The 22,991-nt window shown below is 35.3% G+C and overlaps 1 protein-coding gene across 1 annotated transcript in view; it reads left to right on the top strand.

Moving 5' to 3' along the window:
- Positions 1–4,660: 4,660 nt before the first annotated feature.
- Positions 4,661–22,991, top strand: part of LOC112681747 — a 66,118-nt gene continuing 47,787 nt past the window's right edge. The window contains exon 1 of the mRNA XM_025552049.1: positions 4,661–5,181. Coding sequence (XP_025407834.1) covers positions 5,152–5,181 — 30 coding nt within the window. The 5' untranslated portion in view covers positions 4,661–5,151. The remainder of the gene's footprint in view (positions 5,182–22,991) is intronic.

Genomic DNA, 22,991 nt, shown 5'->3' with positions numbered 1-22,991 from the left:
AATAATTACATGGTGCTTTCTTTATACATTCAACGTAAATGATAAAAAGTTAAGTATACGAATATTGTATACTGTGTATAGCAGTGGTTGGCAACCAGTGCCTCCGGGACAGATCCGACCCGTGCGTCTATTTTATACAGACCCCACTGAATTCCAAAACAGGAAATTTAATTGAATATTATATCATTTTTTTTTTTTTTTTTTAATTGTCTGGCCCGTGAATACTTTTTAATTGTTGAATATGGCCCAAGAGTTCAAGAAGGTGGTCGACCACCAGTGGTATGATATACCAGTATATTATCATATTATAATGTCAAAAATGAACATACGAAACGACCCTATTGATACCTCACATAACTCTATACATACAATATACCTATATATTGTTTTTTATAATAATTACTTATAGTATAAAAAAAATAATTTTTCTTAAACATTTAAAATTATTATTTTTCCTTAAAAGATATGTATCCAACTAAACAGTATTTTTAAAATTTGCCAATTATTTTTGGGAGGGGGGTTGGAATGCTTAGGGGGATCTCAGCCCCCAAGCCACCCAGATATGCGCCGATGTACAATAAAAAGTTCTGCGTTCGATTAACCTTTTTTTTGCGACTTGCACAACGCAAATCATTAACAGTTTGGTTCCAATCGATTAAAGATACGGTTTCCTTGCGGGAAAGGAGGTCGTTAATGTTGTTTACACACAGGTCCAAATTAGTGTAGTTTCGGCATTGATGTCTTCGAATCTTATTGAATGTCTTATCGAACTGAGGTACATCCTGGATGGTTGTATATTATTATAACACGTTCACAGATCGCGTTCAAACGTACAACTAATAAAGGATCACGTTAAGGGAAAGGGTTTGGCCGATCAGTTCTACACGCGTTTGTTTTAATAAATCAAATTCGAACGCTTTTACGTGCGACACACATTGTAGTGCACTAAAATTACGCATACCGTTACGTGGTTTATGTTTGCGCGGAGAAATGTTACATGGTAACAATAATCTTTATAACCGCATTATCATCAGCATGACATCACCATCACGTTATTATTATATGTTAACAATGCATTCTTGCGCGTATTTTGTCCAACATTTAGATTATTTCGCAGACTGACTTTGACGTTAGATACGAGCAAGTAAAGTAACAAGATATGGGTTCGACCATCGATAAATATTCAGAGCCAACACACTGGGGCGTCCGCGGTAAACAATCGGCTCTTACCACCGTAGTCATCGGTTTCCAAATCCCGAATGTGTACCCGTGTAATATTATTGTAATTTGATACCAGAGGTGGAACTAGGAATTTTTACGCCCGGAGAAAATATTAAAATCACGCCCTATCAGAGACTAATAATCAAATACTCTTCTCGAGAGTATTTTACTAATAATTAATATACAATCATACTTATTGAGTTGTAACCTAACAAGAGTATTTATTTATTTATTTATTTATTGAATAATTCAACGGGCGATAGCCTTTTACAAAGTATATACAATATTTAAAAAAGTTAAGAATATCAAATTAGTTGTTAATAATTACAAAAATTATACCCTCAAAAATTTACGCCCGGGGATGAATCCCCGTCTTCCATCCCCTAGTTCTACCACTGTTTGATACTCCCAACATGAATGCGCAATGTAATATGATGATAAAAAAAAATATTGATTAGTGAAATCGAGATTTCGTATTTCAATTTTTACCATCTCAATAGGTGCGATAGTTGAGCATCCTGTCATTATAGTATTATGCAGTTTAATGTACGATCATTTTATATTAGCATGCGCTCCCGTGAAGCAAGTCCAAATATCGTTTATATTTATATCGATATCTTTTTTTTTTCGTTGCACAGATAAATAAGATAAGTAACTGCTATAAATAGATATTATTTTATACAACTTTTTTACCAATTTACAGTTTACTTTTACATTACAGTAAATTAATAGCTATTGGAATATAAAAACAGCATAGTTAACAAGACTTTTCAAACACCTATCAATGTAATTATTAAATTATCATAATATTTGTATAGTTGTATATTTTAAGTTCAAAGCGTAATAATGAATCTACGAATATATTATACGCCATCAACAATGAAACAATTTTCTTTTTTTTTTTTTTTTGGTCCTGGGGGGGTTTGAACCCGGACCCCCTTCCCGTATGTACGCCACTGCTATACGATACACCAGATGTTCTATATTTTACGTATGAACCTGGGCAAACCACTGTTAAAAGAAATTCCGATTGTCCGGTAACACTAATATAAAATGCTCAGCGAATTCGTAAACCACAAATTCGTTTCGAAACCCATTACAACGTTTTGAGACGGTCCCAGAAAATGTAAACTATTAGCTGCTTTGCGGGTACAAATGCTACGGTGTATTCTCACGTGAACTCATATGAGATTCACGTATAATAATTATATAGACATTAAAATCTTCCGGTTAATTTGGATTATTCAAAGTGTAATTTTTCGAATTATTAAGTTTTGTCTTATGCATTTATAATTTTTTCCCTAGTAACATTTAATTTAATATTATAATTTAAACGAAATAACAACATATCAACTTTTATAACAGTATTTTTTTTTTCAGAGATTCTACAAGATTATTTTTAATATCTGAGGGTAACGGAGTAATGCTATAATTATAACAACAACGCGCAGTTATAATTTTATAATGGACTATCTGCGTCAACAGCAAGAGTTTAATGTTATTGGTTTGATTGTAGTAATAATTAAACTCTCGTTTTGTACTTACATTCACGTAGTATTGTATGCATGCGTAATTATTGAATACTTTAAAACATTTTTACACTGTCCACGCTCTTGTCGTGCTACGTGAAAAAACACGCCATTTTTATTCTGTGGTTTCAGATTGGTTTTCATTATATTACATCCCTAACCTTGGAATAAAGGTTCAAGTGTACGATCCTGTAAAACACCGCCACAGATATCATATATCGGATACTGGAAATTTGTGTAGTCACTTAATACTAGTAGGTGAAGATTGATTATTTTAATATACAGGTAAATATATCAAATTTAAGACTATTCCACGTTCAAAGCTAATACTTTATATGTACGTTCGATACGGTTGTAGGTACGTATAGAACATAGCGTCTGACGGATGATAAAACGGAAAAATCATCATGTTGATTAATAATGGATTAATAACGGTACTATATTAAAATGTGTCGAGTACTTGTGTACAGCAAAGATAAAACGTAAATTTATTAGTAGAGAAAATGTTTGATTTTCTAATCGTTTGGGATTGAAATTTACGCGGAAAAGGATAATCGCGCGCGAACGAAATATTTTCCTCGAACTGCGGTCGTCCAACGGATGCGAATGAATACGATACGATTTCTCCGGGTGTTCGCCGACAACGATGATCGTACGAGATTTCCGATCGGCGAGCAAGCTGTATAAATTATGTTCGACACGAGTCTAAATACAGTACGGGGAACGAGACCAGAGTTGGGTAAAAAAAAATCAAAATAAAGAATAAAAAATAAAAGCATGAATAACTAATTTATTTATGAATAAAGAATAATTTTTTATTCTGAATAATTGTGATGCACTGAATACAGAATAAAATAATTATTGTGAATAGTTTTATTCGGAATAAATTTATTCGTTAAAATCACGAATGATATTAAATATATAAAAGTATATTAAATTTATTTTTGTCAATTATTATGTATGTATTAATACGTATTACCTTTATATATATTATTTAAGTCTAAACAATAAGTCTATTATTATTATACATCGCTATTTAGGATTTAAAATTATTATTATTTATATGATTATAGGGAATAACGAATAACTGAATAATGAATAAAATGTAGTAAATAAAAATCTCCGAATAATAATGCAAATTAAAATAATGAATAAAAATAAAAATCAATAATAAAATTAAGAATAGACGAAGAATATTTTTTTTATTCGAATATTTTATTCGTCTAATGCCCAACTCTGAACGAGGCGACACCGGACGTTATGAAAAATGTCGAATCCGCAAGATGCCGTCGCCGAAAAAACCGCCGTCCTATGCGGTTGAGGGAGAGAATACAATGTCGGATTCCCAGATCGTGTTTTGCGTGATTCGTTTTCAGCATCGACCGCGTTCGATCCCTATAATTTACGGACCAGCGTGCACCGGCCGTATTATCTAGATAACCACGTATACTTACCGGGCACCGATGTACGTACGGTACTTCACGGGCGAACATTTCGGACTGACAAATCGTATCATATTATTACGTCCCGACATCGCGACGACGACGAGCGTCCGCCGGAGCAATGCCACCACGGAGTCCGGTTTGAAGTCCGAGGAATCCAATTTTTCGTTTTTTTTCTTCTAAATTTTTTTTCTCTCGTTTCTTCCAAGTCAACGGTTTCTTCCCCTTGCCCCCTCTGCTAACCCGTTCTCCGTCACCACTCGAGAGAGCATTTCGTTTTTTTTTTTTCTTTCTTGCTTTTTTTCGGTGACGTCCCGATCGACGGCCCACTTTTTTTCCCGCGGGTACTCGTCGGTCGGTCGGTCGGCGGCGGCGGTGTCGCACAACGACAACAACAATCGTTACGAAACTGGTTTGCCCGGGTTACGGCGGCAGCGGTGGCAGCGGCGGCGGCGGCATTCAAGAGCACCGTCGAAACGTATCGCATGCGCTCGTCAGCCGCGCACACGCACTATCACGTTCTTGTGCGGCGGCCGTCCGTTTCCGTCCGTGTCCGTTCCGTCCGTGTTCGACCGTGCGGTTTATCTGTTCGAACGCATCCGATTGTACCGTGCGAAGCGGCACCGAGCTGAAAGTGTGCGCGGAAAACTCTGACCGAATCGTCGTATTCGTTGAACAAGTTAAGCGTTCTTAAGATACATCGGTTTTTTTTTTTTTTTTCTTAACCGTCTCTTGCGCCATTTTATGGTACATTAGCGCCGAGCGTACGGTGTCGCGGTAAAGCGATGCGGTGATACGGCCCCAACACGAAGACATTTACACCGCGAGTCGATATCGTTTTTGTCGAATAACTTTTCGCTGTCTCCGGTCGACCTCGTCGTGTTCGCACGTGCCATTTCGCCTATGCGCGCGTCGTAGTGTTCTCGTTGTCACCAGCGCCCTTTGCAACGGTCGGATAAATGGTCCGGAAACCCAAAGACTCCAACATGGTAAGTGCATAACATACATAATCGTATCACCACGTTCGATACGGATTTATCTTTTGCACGTCACTTAGTGCGCGCCGTAGTTCCCGACGATTGTCGCAACCTTGTCACGCGCTGGCAATAGTGGTGTAAGTAAGGGGGCTCCCCCATATTCAAAACACCAGTTTTTTAATAGTAAAAATAATTTAAGTGTAATAATACAAAATATATCAACCATCCCCCCCCCTCCATAAATAATCTTTACTTACGCCCTTGCATTGCACCCAGTGCATTCCGATGACTTGCAGCATGTGATGCACTTGACCTTCAAAATGTAAGGACTGCCTACTAAAGATCGGGATGAAGAGTGTGATTGCAAAATCGTTTTTGTTTTCGCCGATACCGTCGCGCGTTCGCATAGCATTATGTCGTCAAAATCATAAATCACTCTTTAGGGGGTTGGACCGTGGCGGTTTCCCTCTTCCGTCGAAACCGTCGTGTGTTCGACACCAGAACCTGCGTATGGCATTATTTTTGAAATCTTTCGTATACGTTCAAAGTGTTTGTCTGCGAAGTAAAAAACAGATGTAATCGGACAGTGGTTAATCACAAGTTCTCTTATTGGCGTACCGATAATATTATAATGGAGATCATTAGAAACGTTTCTTGGCTCAATCCGTATATTATTTATAAATGTGCACAGCTAAATGCTCATAAAAAATTTATCGCTTTCAATAGTTATTAAATTTTAAATCGTTGTACATTGAAAAATTACGTAACCGTCAGTCATTGTTCCCAAAAGCTAATTAAATGCAAAACAATATATAATGTAAATGCGTACACTCGAGTGGTTTTATTGAACGCTCATATTCTATATCATGCTATATCATCTTATGCATTATGCTCCGTGATATAATGAGCCATAGTCGAATAAAAGTAAAAATATCTCATGCATCGCAGTGTTATTTTATGTATACACTTAAAATAATTACTTCATTTATATGTCTGCTCGTGATTTTTATTCAGACTGCTCCCTATTATAGAGTCTGATCCAATTGCGATATACGTTTTTAGCATTTACTTGTCCATATATATTTCATATTATAACACCTCTTTATATTGATCGAAATTAACATAGATAACGCTTCATTGCGAAAATATATTCGATTATTTTAATCGACCCTTCTCTAAAGTGTGAGATGCAAATTGATTTTTTTTACTGACGGATATTTTAATAATTAAGATTTACATTTTAAAATGTTTAACAAAACACTTATTTCTTCATTATTTGAGTTTATAGTTTTTCTTAACAATAACGTACATTTCAATTAATTATCTTAAGTTCTATATTTTTACTTTTAATTTTCTTATTAATCATTGGTTTGATATATTCTTATATCTTCCGAATAATCGAATAGTTAATATCTTTAAAACGTAACATATAAATGTGCATAATTATATTTATTCCTATATTGTATGTATCTGCTAAAAAATATATGTTTACTAATGGATATTATTTGTTGATTTCCCACAACATAAAATAATTATGAGATCAATCCAAATATCCTCATGATTGTAGTAGTTTATTAATATTATTAATATATTAATTCATAAATTGTAAATACTGGAAACACTAAACTTTTATAGATTCTGAATGAATCATTTTATCAAACAGTAATTATATTTATATTATACTGTGTTATTTTGTAAAAATATGCAAATATCTATTTTGAAATAATTGTTTATTTAAAATACAACTAGGACTTAAAATCGTTTTTATAACAGAATAATTAATTATTTGTAGTACGTAGGTATAATATTTTAGTTGTAACATTGTAATTTTACTTAAACGTTGTTTTATGGTCGAGATGTTTTAGAATTTATGACTTATGTCCATAAAAAGGATAATGAAAACGTTGACCAACGCAGACATTTTTTTTATTATAATGTAGAATTTTAATTAGTTTTTACTTAAAACAATAAAAATTGATATTTATTAAACGATCAATTCATAATCTGTTATGTGCATAAATTGTTCGTGTTGTAAATATGTTTCATAAATTATAACTATTGCAAACGTTCCCAAGAAACCGCTATTTTTTTTTTTTTTTATTTGAAAATGCAAGAATGTGAATTTAATTGCTTTAGCCCAGTTTTTATTAAATGTCCGTAGCGAATTGTTAGTTACCTACTCGGATTCCGCGAGATGAAATGCGCCAGTACATTACATGCTATATGTAACGCTGAAAAAGTAGATACTATATGTAAATGAACGGGGTTGTGGATATGATTTATTACTTTTAATCCTTTTGGACGATTAAACACAGAATATTATATCACGCGTACCTACATGTATAATTGATTATTATTAGTCCGTGCGTGGTTATTAAAATAAAAATAATGAAAATACATCATAGGTACTATATTATATTAATACAGCTGTAGTTTATTTAATGTCGTGAAATTCATTAGTGCAATTTTTATTTTTTTATACACGAAGCATGCAATTATTTACATATTATACAAGAGAAACGATAAAATGATAAATAATGTAGTTGGGAGTTTCAGAACACGTCGTCGTGTAGCTGTATTTTTTATACATTATCGGATACGAAGGCAGCGATAAAATATTTATTAATACCCTCTATTATTATAAGGGTGCAGAAAAACGTTATTGCGAATACTCAAGGTTGTCGCGGCTATATTACTAATGATAATTCCAATTCCGTAATTACTATTCGAGTTTCTAGGAACAAAAACCGTCGAAAAAACAGAGGTTGTATTTTAGGCGCATCGCATATACGAGTACTGCGTTTAATTTTAGTACACGTGTATTCGCAGGTATTTAATGTGCTTTACATACACACGAACGAGTGTATTTTTTCTTTCTTATTACACGACTTCAACTGCAGTCATTAGCCTCGATGTTCTTTTTTTTTTGGCAATTACATATACGTCATATTATACTATGTTATATAGTTGGCTCATCGAATTAATATGGAACGTATGTTCATACACGGTTATAACATGTATTTTTATCAGGTTTGAAAAAAAAAATTAAATTAAATACGCGATTTATAGTTGAATATTTGTCTAATAGCTATTTCGTTATCCTACTTACGCGTGCGCATAAAAATTATACGAAACGTACGTTTTAATTTAAATCGATCAACTAGCGTTGAACATACACGTAAGAAATATTACATGTCATATAGTATTTTTATCGAAACGAACTTATTTATACGTGTAATAATATGAATCGGATTGGATAACTTTCGGGTCTTGTTCATAAATTATATTATTTCGATTTTACGCAATAATATTTTCTAATCGACGGTGAAGCTGCAAGACAGGTTCAAGGTAGGATAAAATGTTAACTTTCTCAATTAAACATATAACAAACAAATAATAATTAATGACGCTGTCGCGTTTCTGGAATTCTACTACAGAAAACTAAACGGGAAAAGTTTTTAAAATAAAATAAAATCGAGTATCGAAATAATATTATTGTATACTTAATGACTTAGTAAATATAAATATACTATTTATTGCTTGTGGAGTAAATATTTTGACGTACTTCGTTTTGCGTAACAAAATAGATTACAAGTTTCCAAATGCAAGTTTAGTTGAACATAGTAAAACAACGGAAGGTTAAGTCAATCTCACGTAGACATATTTAAAAATTAATACCGTCATGGTTAATGCATGCTGTCGGAAGTGGTTTTTGTGTGCATTCGAGTCGAAACTCTGTGAATGTTTATTCTCTTAACTATCTTTTATTCCATTAATTAACATTTAATTAGTAAAATTGCTCTCGACATTTTTACAGGACATTAACGCTGCAATATACTTTACGTTCAATACATGTTATGTGGTGCGAATTTTTTCTTAAAAATCATATTATATTCATTAAATAAATACGTACACGGTGTAATGAAGTAACGATAAAATTAGACGTTCATAATAGATTCGCGTAGTATACGCAAACATTATTTGTAGATACGTAAAAAATGATACGATATTATGAGCGCTTATAAAACTTACGTACTTTTATAGTATAAATAATGCATTCATCTATTTTTATAATTATAATTGAATTTTTTTCCGATTTCGAGTTTCGAAACCTTTGAAGACAAATAATACGAGTAACAGATTTTTCGAAATAAATATATGCATTTAAATATTATTCTATAAGATATATTTATCTTTGACGTTCTATTTATTATGTAAAATCTTCACTAGATGAATTATTAGGGCATAAATTATTTGAATTTTTAAAAATCAATTATATATATCATATTATCTATTTGTAACGTTATTCAAATCACAATATAATTATTAATTATTTATTATTATGATGTATTTAAACAAATGCTATCAGTTCATGGGTTGATATTTTAACATACATACAAAAATATAATACAATATCAAACGCGTACTGTTGCTACACTTCTGTTTCGAATGCTCTCGAGTAGCTTCTTGTCGCACAGCTGTTCATTTCCACCTGTTACAACGTATTTTTCGTTTATATCAGTTGAATGAAAAATGCACATCAAACATAATAACCTTTGTCCTATTATATATGAATTGCCTTCATTCGTGCACTAGCACAGCAAATAAATGTGTATAGCCACCTACAAAACATATTTTTATTTATGTAACGTATTATTTTTCGAGAATAATGTTTTCGTTTCTGAGAGATGATGAAAAATACAATCTTCTGTTCAAATCGTTCGTTTACTGTTATTATAGTTCTAAAGCGGCACTTAGAAACTCATTGGGCTGACTAGTATTATAATTGACCTGTTTGGTTATGTCGTGTACGTTTAATACCACCAGCCTATATTATAAATAGCGGTATCCTACTGCTATCCACGAGGGAGGGAAAAACAAAATGTAATATAAATACGAATAAATACGATCAAAACGATAGTGTCAAAACCAAGCATTCCGTCCGCTACGAAATAGGGTTATAGCGAACTCCCAGCGTATTTACAATAAAATACATTTGAAAAAATATAAAAAATAAAAAAAAAAATATAAAATCTGTATATATAAAACAGTAAGCTGATTGACTGCTATCAACGCACAGCTCAAACCATTGGACGGATCTGGCTGAAATTTGGCATACAGATAGCTATTATGATGTAGACGTGCACTAAGAAAGGATTTTTCGAAATTTTGAATTTAAAGGGTTGAAATCGGTTTAATATTTTTTGACCAGGTCGATAACTGCGCTATTGAAAATGAATTATATTAAATAAAACTATTAAAAAATTATTAAAAAACTATTAAAAACTATTTAAAAACTATTAATTTTATTTTTGGTAATAAATGACGGGTTTTGCATAAATATTAAACAAAAATATCCCACAACAGGTGCCAAAACAAATAAAAATGTTAGTTCAAAAAATTATTATGCATATCGGTTGATGATTAGACACGATCAGGACTAAGTTATTTTACGATGCATAAGCTTTGTCAACAATTCATGGTCGAAATATATATAAAGATAGATATCGAACGGTTTCGATACTTCGATTTCGATTCAATCAAAAAAAGCTGCGTGCAAAAGATTCTCAAAACAATTGTTAGATATTGGATATGGGAAAGTTTCTACAGATGAAATAATAATAATAATAATACAGATGTATAAAATTACCGAACGATTTCTGGACAATCATTTATTCGCAAGATGCTCTCATTGACCAGATATGTCCCAGTGTACACAGACAATACACAAATCATGAGTGGCTGGCAGAAAGAGCAATTTTAGTAGCAAAAAATGTGGAGGTCAACGAATTGAATCTCAAGGTACAACATTTGTTACCAGAAAACTTGGTGTCATACAAATCTAGATACAGTTTGCGATGCTACTGAAGTTGTAAATTATCTAACAGAGTTTTTAAACTCATTGGATTTACTAAGCATGCCACCGCATAATTTACTATTGATCATTACAATTTACCATCGATAAAATACCTCCTTCAGAGTCATTTAAAGTTGTAATACATGCAGATAAAAAACCACCAGAAGAACATAGAGACAGGTATAATGCACCAACGGCAAATGAAGTTGCTTTAGTATTAGTAGATCAGCAGTTTGATCGAAGAGACATCATCCTCGAAAACCGAAGTAACTCACTTCACCGTATCAATGAGATACATCGAGCATACGATGCACTGCAGTATCCTTTAATGTTTTGTTGGGGGGATGATGGGTATGCAATCAATATACCACAACGCGATCCAAAAACCAAGTTACCGCTTAAAAAAACTGTCTCTGCATCAAGTTTTTACTCATATAGAATAATGGTCAGAGAAGGGGAAGACAACTATTTAGTTAATTATCGTTCTCTTTTCAGTCAATATTTGGTAGATGAATACGCCAAAATTGAAACTGAAAGACTAAATTACATCAAAAACAACCAAGCCAAATTGCGTGCAGATAGTTATATTCATTTAAAAGATACGATTGGACGACGAGACATAGAAGCTAATCAGTTAGGCCAAATGGTTATACTCCCATCAACTTTTACTGGTGGGCCAAGGTACATGCACGAAAGAACACAAGATGCTATGACCTACGTTAGACATTACGGTCGTCCTGACCTTTTTATTACTTTTACATGTAATCCTTGCTGGGACGAGATAAAAGAGCTCTTACTTCCCGGTCAAAGATCATATGATCGACATGATATAATTGCAAGAGTGTTTCGGTTAAAAGTCAAAAAGACCATGAACTTATTGACAAAAGGTAAAATATTATATAATAATAAGTGAGATGCTAAATGTATTCAACAGAATACCAAACTGTAGAGAGGTTCAGGTAGTTGTAAGCTATAACTCATCGAATAGCTTATGATAATAACTAAATTAATATGTATAAAATATTATTTCAAAAAATCTTAATTAATTTAAATTTCAATAGATTTAACAAAATTTAATCTTGGCAGGTTACATACATTTATATACTTAAACCCGGCAACGACGGGTAATTCAGCTAGTTATCTATAAATATATATATATATATATATATATATTATGACACATATATAAAAAAGGGGTTCTCAACATTTTTTATTTGCGGAGACTTTAAAATACAAAAAATTCACCCAATTATTCTCAAAAAATTATATCGATGTATCGATGATTTGATTTTCATTTTGTATTGCGAACGTCTTTGCAATTTACGTTCGAGTTTTCATAATCAATATATACACATAAACTAAGTTACAAAGGCGTAGATAAACATTATTTATGGGGCGGGGGGGGGGGGGTCGATATATTTAGGTAATAATTATTTTTATCGTTACCTATTTATTTAACGGCCGGGATTTTGTGAAATGGGGTGCGGGGGATTGAAACCCCAAAACCTTTCCTTACCACCGGTGAGTGTTACCTTCCGTCCGAATAATATTGCGATTAGTATTTTAATGGACGTAATGCGACGATCTACAATATTACTGAACCAACAATATGATCGGGATTTTCATATTCGAGAACCCGCCGGCCGTATCGCGCGTCGACGTTGACGAACCGTGTAAAACCGATGCGGTTTCGACCGTCGGCGTTCCGCGATTTCGCGGCACACATACCGGCCCGATATTAAACATGCAAACAACACGTTTTGTTCGACACGCACGCGGGTTATGAAAATATTACACGGTCCGCGACAAACACCGAACGACGCGCAACAACCAATACGTACGTCTACAGCGCACCGTTCGCGTGTAATAAATACGTATCACGACGGTGTAGGGGTACGTGCGCGCGGGCCCCGGAACAATGCGCTCCGAAACCGGGTCGATCCTGTGCAAACATCGCGTCAGCCGCGAATTATCTCCGGTCGAACTCTCTCGATTCGTACGCGAACAGCGTTTTAAAGCACTGTTATGCATAGATACGATCTCGGCGAGCCGCGTTTAACGGTATTATCAGTGCCACAACGCCCACGCTTGTTCATGCACACCGGGTATTGTAATGATATACGGACCGATCGCACGTATTACTATTGCCATTGCTCGTTCGGATTTACACCGGAGGGGCCGTCGATCGACGTGTGAAAAGGGACTGATAACTGCACACGCGTCGCGCCAACAACATTACCGACGCGTACGGTTCGATCCCGCGAATGGCCGCGGCGGTGTTTCGTATCCGCAGACGGTCGGTCGTCGTTATTGATTCGTCCGCGTTCGGTCGAAACCGATCGTATTATACTCGGGTAATATTATTTCACCGAGCGATTAATCGGTCACCATTTGCATACGGTCGCCGTTTTAACATATTGTTACCCGTGTACGGCGTGTATTGGTTTTAATATATATATATATATTGTAAAGCTGGACGATGCGAGCGCATGGTCAACGGTTCGAAAAAGAGCTTTTAAGCGATGATTTTCGTTCGTTTGACCACGACATGCGCACGCGGTGCACTTAACATTCCAATACTCCCAAAACTCAGCAATCTTTAATAGGTTTAAGGAAAATTATACGTTCAATCGCGTTATCGCGCACAAATAAATAAACGAACGAATGACTTTAGCGACTCGTGGTCGAATCCATCATACCCGTTGGAAAACACCAAACGAAACGCAATCACGTATTTTTCGCTCAGAAATGTGATTATTGTTGTTAAACCGAGGAATACCGCGAACAAAAAACTTATCTTACGCCGGTATGAAATTATCATATCAGCACTGGTCGAAAATAACGTACGCGAGCATTGCGATCACGCAACACTAGGCACGACGACCGCGAAATGTGGTCGGTATCGTTCATTCGTTTCAGAAACACGTGAATATGTTCAATGAAGTTTATTATGCGAAGTGTGCACGGTAAATGCTACTCGTACTACTACTACTCGTAAGCGCTACAAGCCATAATGGCCCTTGACTTCCAAAACAATTATTTTCCACTCGTCTCAATCTTTAGCAGTACTTCTACAGTTCCGTATATCCATCTGTTGTAAGTTCTTCTTTACTTCATCCATTTATCTATTCCTTGGACGTCCTCGTCTTCTGGTTCCTTCCATTCTTGCCAACATTATGCTTTTTAGCATTCTTTTCTCGTTCATTCGTTCCACATATCCAACCATCTGATCCTGCCTGACTTTATAAATTTTACTATATTTTTCGTTTTCTAAAATTTCCTCTATTTCAATGTTATTCTGTATCCATCTTCCCTCCTCATTCACTGCTCTATACATTTTTCTTATTGTTTTCCTTTCAAATATCATTAAACTGTTGAAGTCTGCTTTTGACCATGTCCAAGTTTCAGCTCCATAACAGACTACAGATCGAATAATTGTTTTATATAGCTTCATCTTAGTAGTTTTCGATAGCAGTTTTGATTTGAGGAGTGTGATATTGGCAAAGTATGCACGGTTGCCGGCCATAATTATTCTTTTAATCTCCTCCGGCATATTTTTAATGTAATTAAGGGATGATCCAAGATACATGAAATCTTTTTCACACTTGAAACTATATTTATCGATTGTAATGTTCCGCACCCTGCGGCGCGCCACCACTGCGGACACTCTCATGCACTTGGTCTTCTCTTAATTAATTTTTAACCTTATCATTTGGCCCTTATATTTTATACAGTAGGCTTCTATTACGGAATTTTCATATATTTTCATATATTATAACTAAATCGTATGCATAGGTGCTGATTTGCCATGTCTTGTTCACAATGTTTCTTGTTTTAATTGGATCTTTTACAGCCTCATGCAGAGCAATGTTGAAAAATGTTGCTGATTGAGCGTCATTTTGTCTAAATGCTGAATCTGTGTTATATGGGTCTTTCATTAAACCTCCTATCTTGACTTTTGCTGTTGCGTTTTTCAAGGTCATAGTTATCAGTTTTATTATTTTATCAGGGACACGCTAAATCTTAATGTGAATCGTAAAAGTCGTCTTGATGTTACACGAATATTTTGATGCGATAAACATACGTTTTGAACACGGTCGCCTGCTGGCTCTTGTCTTGGGATCAGGGCGCGGTGCGTCCACAAACACTCTGTACGTGCTACATCATTGTTAATCGTTTTTCGTTTACCTCGTCACGAATAACACCGAACCGGTAAACCAAACGGCGTTCGTACACCGCAAAATCGTAAACGTGCTTGATCTGCGCCCATCGTTCATCTCGATCGCCCGCGCGTACCTGTTTCATGCGGTCTTATCTACGCGGCTTTTCTGCAGCAGTGGTTTAAGTCATTCCCCTCCAGACCATTAGTAAAATATGGTAGTGTTATTGTATTCTATAATACGGTGTACGCGCGCGAGTGCGTTGAAAACAATGGCCGTTCGTCGTCGGGATGAACTGAATATTATATGCGCGCATAGCTTCGATACAAGAAGACGTGTGTGTCTTGTCTATCACATTCTCTGTCTCTCTCTCTCTCTCTCTCTCTCTCTCGGTACACGTAGGTAACGAGACGGAGCGGGTAGGAATCCGACCGGCCGCGACCTCACGTACGTCGGCGGCTGCGATCAAGGGCTGTCCAGGGTATTGTTTTTGACTTATGAACCGACCGGATTTTGACGTCCGAGGAGATGTAACGTGCGCCCGCCGCAGTTGATGATGCATGCACGTCGGATTTTACGGATTTCGTCTGCGCCGCCATTGCGCGTACGTATATGCACTTCACGCGGTGCAATGAAATATGTACACATTTAATTTCGTTCCTTAAAAATCTTTGGAAATATTTACTTCGAACGTGACCGCAATAATACATACTGTGCCCACGACGTGTGCATGAATTGATTTTGACATTGTTCAACCACATTGTAGTACAAACTTTTATTTTTTTTAATTTTATTTTTTTGTTTAGGTAAGTAATTTTGATATTCTGTGTACGCAATATTTTAATTTTTTATACCCACGCGGTAAAAATTTTATGAGTTTCGTGTAAACTGCTTAAAATATGAAATCATTTGATTGCAAGACATATCGTGCGAACGATTAGGTTTGGATTTTGTTTGTTTGACTACGTGTTTTGGTAATGATAAAATAACTAGATCCCGCATTATTAATTCCTTAATTAACTTTTGTGCCATGATTCCGTGTCATTGTAGCATTTGTACTCGTATTTTTCACGATTTTGTATTTTAAACCGTATAACGTTCAAACGTGTTTGATTAAGCTCTTACCCATCAAAAACAATAATTATAACAGACTTTACGTACGCAGTGCGGTCAAATAAAATAAACAAATAAATAAATACTTCCACAAATGAGTCACGTTAATTACGTATACAGATGTGTATATTTACCGTAGATTTCTGAAAAGATAGCAGATGAAAAAAATATTATATGAATATAGGATACCAAGTTTTTCACACGGTACTACGTAGGCGTATTATATACGTATATATTTCTGAATTTCGTTTGCTCAAACAAACGCATTGCAAATCTTCCATTAATTCGTATACCAGAATAATGAATTTTGTGCGTGTATTAACGACCACAAAAAGTATAAATCGACCGATCGAGACGTAGGTATATAGCATGCGTTTTAAGGGGGTGCGCGGTCGGAAATTTAAAAGTATAATGCAATAATAATTTTTTTTCTTTTTCCATCGGCTAGCCACTTGATATATACGTGTGCAAGCGAGCGCAGAGTCTGTGCATAAAATATACATACGATTATAAGAAACGTACGTCGGGAAACTGTTTTGAGGAATACGCAAGGGGATCGACTCGTTGCCGATCGCTGTGCACGCAAATTTACATTAAAAGTCCAATTAAGTGACGGTTGTTAGGTTTACGGTATTCGGCGCGGACTTTCTGGAGATCGACAATACGAGTGTACGTATAGCAATGACGAGAGTTATCTCCACGCGCGTCAACCTTGCAAACGGAAAGAGTGTAATTAATAACATTATTACAAGATTTCGATAGGTTTCTTGATCGGTGTGTGTGTGTCGATACGGATCTGTGTAATCAAATAAAGACCAGACTCGAGGTATATAATATATCTGCGAAAGAATCGAATCGCAAACGTGAAATTAAGTGTACGGTATATCGTGCACGGAATTCGATTGTTGGAAATGAATAGCGGTCGTGCGCAGACGTTATTACAACCATTACCATATTATATACCCGGTCTATCGTCCGAAGCGCGTCGGGTCCACGCGAGCCTCAAAGCGCGTTTAGCTCAACCGCGTGATCGGGTCACTGGATATAAATACACCGGTGTAGTTCGAAAAATACTTTCAGGGCATGTACCTTACGTTATATATTGCAGGTGTTATTGTCGGACGACTTGGGCTTGTGAATTCAAAATAACCATACGTAACCGTGGGCAAGGACATAAATCTTTTGTTTTAGTTTTTTCATTATTGTTGTCTCCGAATCAGAGAAAGTCCCATATACGCGTATGCATGTTAATCAAGAATCGAGATAATTATTTATGTAACGAACGCGCGCTTGTATAATGTTATCTGTATATATGTTATATTGTATTCAAGGACGATGCACCGCCGCCGTCGCCGCGCGTGGGGTAAAAATATAAATGCCATAATTACAATGTACACGATTCAAATTTGAGACAAACTGCCATAATATTTATGATAGTTGAAGTGATCAGTTGATCGTGAACGTGGCCCAATAGTTAAAAAACTAAATTAAATACAATACACTTATTTTTATTTTTATAGCATACGAGTTATTGAAATGTTGATTTACCTTGTACGTTTTTGTCCAGGATGCAAGTCATTTGACTTTCGTTTTACTTTACATTCGTTCGAAAAATGTCTCTCGCACTCGCACAAGTAATACGATTATTTTACCTTTTTTGGTTTTATTTAAATATTTACCTAAGGTTTTATGTGAAATTGAATACGAAATTTCAATTGGTTCATAGTCTTATTAAAAATATACGAAGTAAAATGTATGCTTACTATTTTATGAATCTTACGACTGATAGTGGTTGAATATTTGAAATATTTTCTAGACGATTCGAATACAATATAAATATAGGTACAATTTATTATATTCAAATGGTTAGAGACCGTTGTATGCATTCGTATTGTGCAGTGTCTACTTACGCGCAAGGGTGCAGCTTCTAATCGAACTTGGTTATGTGGGTTACAATATGTTGTCTGTAGATTACATAAGACGGTGGTTCTTGAAACGTAATATCGTCTAAAGGCCGTCAACGTATGTAATTTTTGTTATCGCCCACTTTCACGTGCTCTGCATGCGATTCTTTATACACCGTAAAGAAACACGGTGCAACAATAAACTATAATAATACAATGTACCAAGCACCCGCCGGTTTTAAACGTTATCTACCGATCTACCTACTTACCCGGAGCGAACGATCTTTTGGTGGTTTTTGCCGCACCGCCCACGCACCCCTCGAGACTACCCCTACGCGCGCTATCGTACACCACACTCGAGCCGTATCCAAAAGGCGATATCCGCGACTGGTACTCGTACACACCGTCGGCGATCTCTTCTCCTTATCCACGACGGCTCTGCCCGTCTTCGGCTGCACTGAATTGGGCATACGAGGCAACTCCCTTGACTACGCGGGACGTATTACGCACCGTTATCTCGGTAGTTTCAAAACTAATGTCAATATCCCGCAGCTGCGACGCAGTCACTCTCATATGCGGTGTACAGGTGTGTTGTTCGGGTCATAACGATGTATGCTATAGGTTCGTCGGCCGTACGAGTTTATAGGTGCAGGTACTACTACTACGTACACGCAGTGACAAACAGTCGACGGGTAGGTATTGCGCGTCCGCGTACAACTACAATCACGTTGTGGTTGCGTAATACTTAAAGCTTTATCCAACACAATCGCATAACGGTTACGAGTGATAAGTACGAACAGTTGTTTTTGACCCTGTACAATGGTCGAAATCCATGCTCGTACACTTGACGTACCTACCTTTATCGAGATAATAACAGATAAACGCAGATGGTTTATAATACGTTGTACACGTACTAAACCTAGTCAAATTTTGCGAAACAACTTGTTACACTAATATTTTATAATACGAATCATTTTTTAATTCAATATCTTACGAACTGTAATGATACATTTTGACACGGAACGATAATAATGTATATAATTATTAGCGCATAACGTAGCGTGTAATGTTAACACATTAGGTGATAATCCCGTCGTAGCATCGGAACAGCACCTATAATAATTTCTAATGATATAACACACGCGTCTCCAAGCCTATAGCGAGTTATGTGCTTGACCACGATCGTTTGCCGCGAAGAAAAAATGTAAATTAAGGACCTTCGGGGGAATATTATAACTGCGAAGAAACCATACATAAAAAAAAAAAAAAAAAAATACCGAAAGAAACGTACGAAATTTATTCTTGCGGTGTATCCAATATTTTTCTCATCTTGGAAGCTAATATATTTTTAAACAAAACTATTCGGAGTGTACCGGACGAAGCCACCTCGATTTCCGCACAAACCTCTAATGCACCTCGTACTGTACTTATACTGCGCGTACAATCATCATTGTCTAATAATTTATCGATTTAACTACATATGGCATTTGCACTTCAAAGATGACGCCGACATTTTAAAAGTCTAAAGCGCGCACTGCTCTGACTGTTCGACGTAACCCGACGTACGTTTGTAGCTACTTAAACGTGACCATATTTAGAACATGGTTTCGACCAAAAACCTACAAGCATTGACACTATTACCGTGTATGTTTTTATTTGTATACTTGCAGAATCATAAGTTTTAATTCGTGCTGAAAATGTGTTTGCCTTGAAATTAAAATCACCATTGTTTTTAGTACACCACAACAAAACGTCTTTATAGAGTTGAAGAGTAGTGTATAAAATATCGTTACGTTACATGATCCAGTCGTAATTTATAGATAATACATTATCCTTTTGGTTCGATTAATAGCGTTTCTTCGGTCAATAATAATTATTAAAATTATCGTTTGAATTTTAGTTGTGCCGTTCCACGATTTTTGCTTGCGAAAAATATCGAAACTTACCAGATGATTTCGTAAAATAATTAATTAGCAGTTACGGCAGCAATAATAACGTATCGTTCACACGCGATACTATAATATTAATAATAATCCCACACACGTGTCCGATTCGCTCAGATACCGTTCGCGTTTCGTTAAATCATCGATCATCCGTTACATTATGTAGTTGCGCGTTTTACGATACGTCCAATACTGTCCGGTTGTTCTCATAAATCACGTTTAAACGTAATTTCACGAAACGCTTGATATTCTATGATATCCGAAACACGTGTACAAATAATGTATACAAATAATAATCGTAATGCACGCGCGTCGCCGGCACGGAATACGAGATTATCCGGTCTCTGGCTCCGCTCGACGCGCGTCCCTAGATGTTCGCCGCTTCCGAACAAGGTCTCTCCCGGTGTTCTTGCACCGGGTCCAAGGACAAGGCGACTTTACCATATTACACAACGTACAAAACATAAATGTTCGTATGAAATGTAAATTTATTATAATATTTTGTACGTTTAACGTAAAGGTGCGGATCGTTTCACAACGGCACCATGCGCACCGTGACGTCTCTTCTCGTCACGCAGTATCCGGGTGCGTACACCGATGAGTTACAGGAGCGGTTCCCGAACAGCTTTGGGATGCAGCGCGTAGGCAACCCACCCGCTGGGCCATGACTCTTTTCGGGTGTCGTCCGCAGAACATTATTTTAAACCACCGCGCGGTAAGAAAACATGCGGCAACGGTCCACATCTCAATAGTCTTGTAAAGCCTATATTGTTATAAATCATATGCGGCATATGGAAAAGTATAATACACCTTCTCGAGACGCATATTTGTTTGCGTCTTCACCGGATAGTAGCCGGTTTTTTTATGTTTAAATTGCATAGTACAAGTCTATAATATTTTATCTTACGACGTATTCCGTTGATACGAACTTATTTCTGTGTAAACAATGCATTTTTCACCTTTCGTTATCATTAGGGTCTAGAAAATCAATCGTGATTTAATATCGCGTAACGATTCATCTAGAAATCAAGGATCATTATTATCACGTGTATTAAGACTAAAGTTAACTTCCGTTCAAATATTGGTCGTATAGTTACCGCATATGGTGACTGGTAAAATACTGTAGCAGATACGTAATGCGTTCGCACTTAAAAATCCCACGTCCGAGTGTTAAATTATAGATGAAATTCCAAGCTGATTAATAATTTCAATTTGTATAATACTTATACTCTGAATATAGTAGTATATTTCTTTGCAAATTAAATTCAATGCTAAAAAACAGTTTTAATTAAATTTAAATTTAACTTGTGGTGTAAGAAAACCGTATGCACTGCGATGATAAACATAGTAATGATAAACAAATATGAACACGATGCATATAACATTAGTTGAAACATTGGGATTTAGTCTATTTATATTATGATAATATACGTACGATATTATTATTTATGAAAAATTAACATAAATCTAATAATCTGTTTTTAGCTAGGTATCTATAATATATTATACGTGTATTAAATAATTATAAAATAATTCTGGAATATGGAATAATAGTGTATAGTGATTGTTCTTACTAGACGTTTTTTTATTTATTGGTCGAAGACATATTATTATTCAGATAACAACCACCTTCATTTACTATTCACCCACATTTGACTGCTGATCATATATTAACAATAAATATGTCAGTAAGACTCCTACTTTATTGTGATTTAACCACAGACATTAGTAATATTCATAAGTTCCTTGTAATAAATGAGATTTTGTTTTGTCTCGAACACAATCATTCGATCCGATTACTAAATATATTTCTATATCGGAGCTTATTCATTTAATTTTTTTTTTTTTTTTTTAATATAATTTCAATAATTTTATTTTTGTCGAATTTAATACGGTATACAAAAGGTTTTTAAATGAAAGTGATTTTTTAGTACGTATAGTAGTTTATGGTAGTTTATGAAATGCACAAATTTCTTTAAAATCAATAAATTGCAATTTCCCGTGAACCGTTTTAAAAAAATTATATATATTTACATATTATTATACATATTATGAGACGAGAAGTTATTTCAAAATGTATACATACTTTGTTATATTGTTTACCTACAAGTGTCACTATAAGTACGTAAGGCGTGTAGAAAACATTTTTTATTTTGTTATTTACCAATTATGCTGCGTTTGAAAACTGAACCGAAAAACATTTTACGCACTTATATGCATAAATGTATACTTGTATACAAAACGGTTATACGTTAGTTTCGGTCATTATAACAATGAATTTACTAGATTTTAAATCTAAATAAAAAAAAAGAAAAAAGAAAAAGAAGAACATCCGAATTTTCCACAGTTAACAACAGAATAATAGTAATGACATTAGAGACATTGTTTTCGTCATCACCTCATCACGTTTTATCCCTTGACAATACGGTATATATATAATAATGAACATGTTTTTTTTGTTTCGTTTTTTTGTGCATATAACTTATATCAAAATGCAAAAGACCATATAACTTACGTTCTCACATACACACACGTCGACACTTCCTGTTGGTCATTGATCCGTAGTTCCGCACTTTTGTGCTCTCCTCGTGTCGGCAGGGTTCACACGGTATACGCGATTGTGCTTGATTACTTCGTTTCGGACATCATATGCAAATCGTAACTACCGACTGTTTCGCACCGACCGTTAGCTCACACGTACTCAATCATGCGAATTGATATAATTTCCATTTAATAACGTATGGATTACGATTGCTATGTGCAGTGACGACCGGAAAATTCAGTTTTTTTTTTATCGACCTGTTACGAAACGAATCGCTGATGTTTTATAGCATATTTTTATTTA

The sequence above is a fragment of the Sipha flava genome, unplaced genomic scaffold, assembly GCF_003268045.1.
Source record: "Sipha flava isolate LNK unplaced genomic scaffold, YSA_version1 196_pilon_pilon, whole genome shotgun sequence".
NCBI classification, from domain to species: Eukaryota; Metazoa; Arthropoda; class Insecta; order Hemiptera; family Aphididae; genus Sipha; species Sipha flava.
The sequence above is the reverse complement of the archived record's forward strand: the minus strand, read 5'-3'. Positions and strand labels throughout refer to the sequence as shown.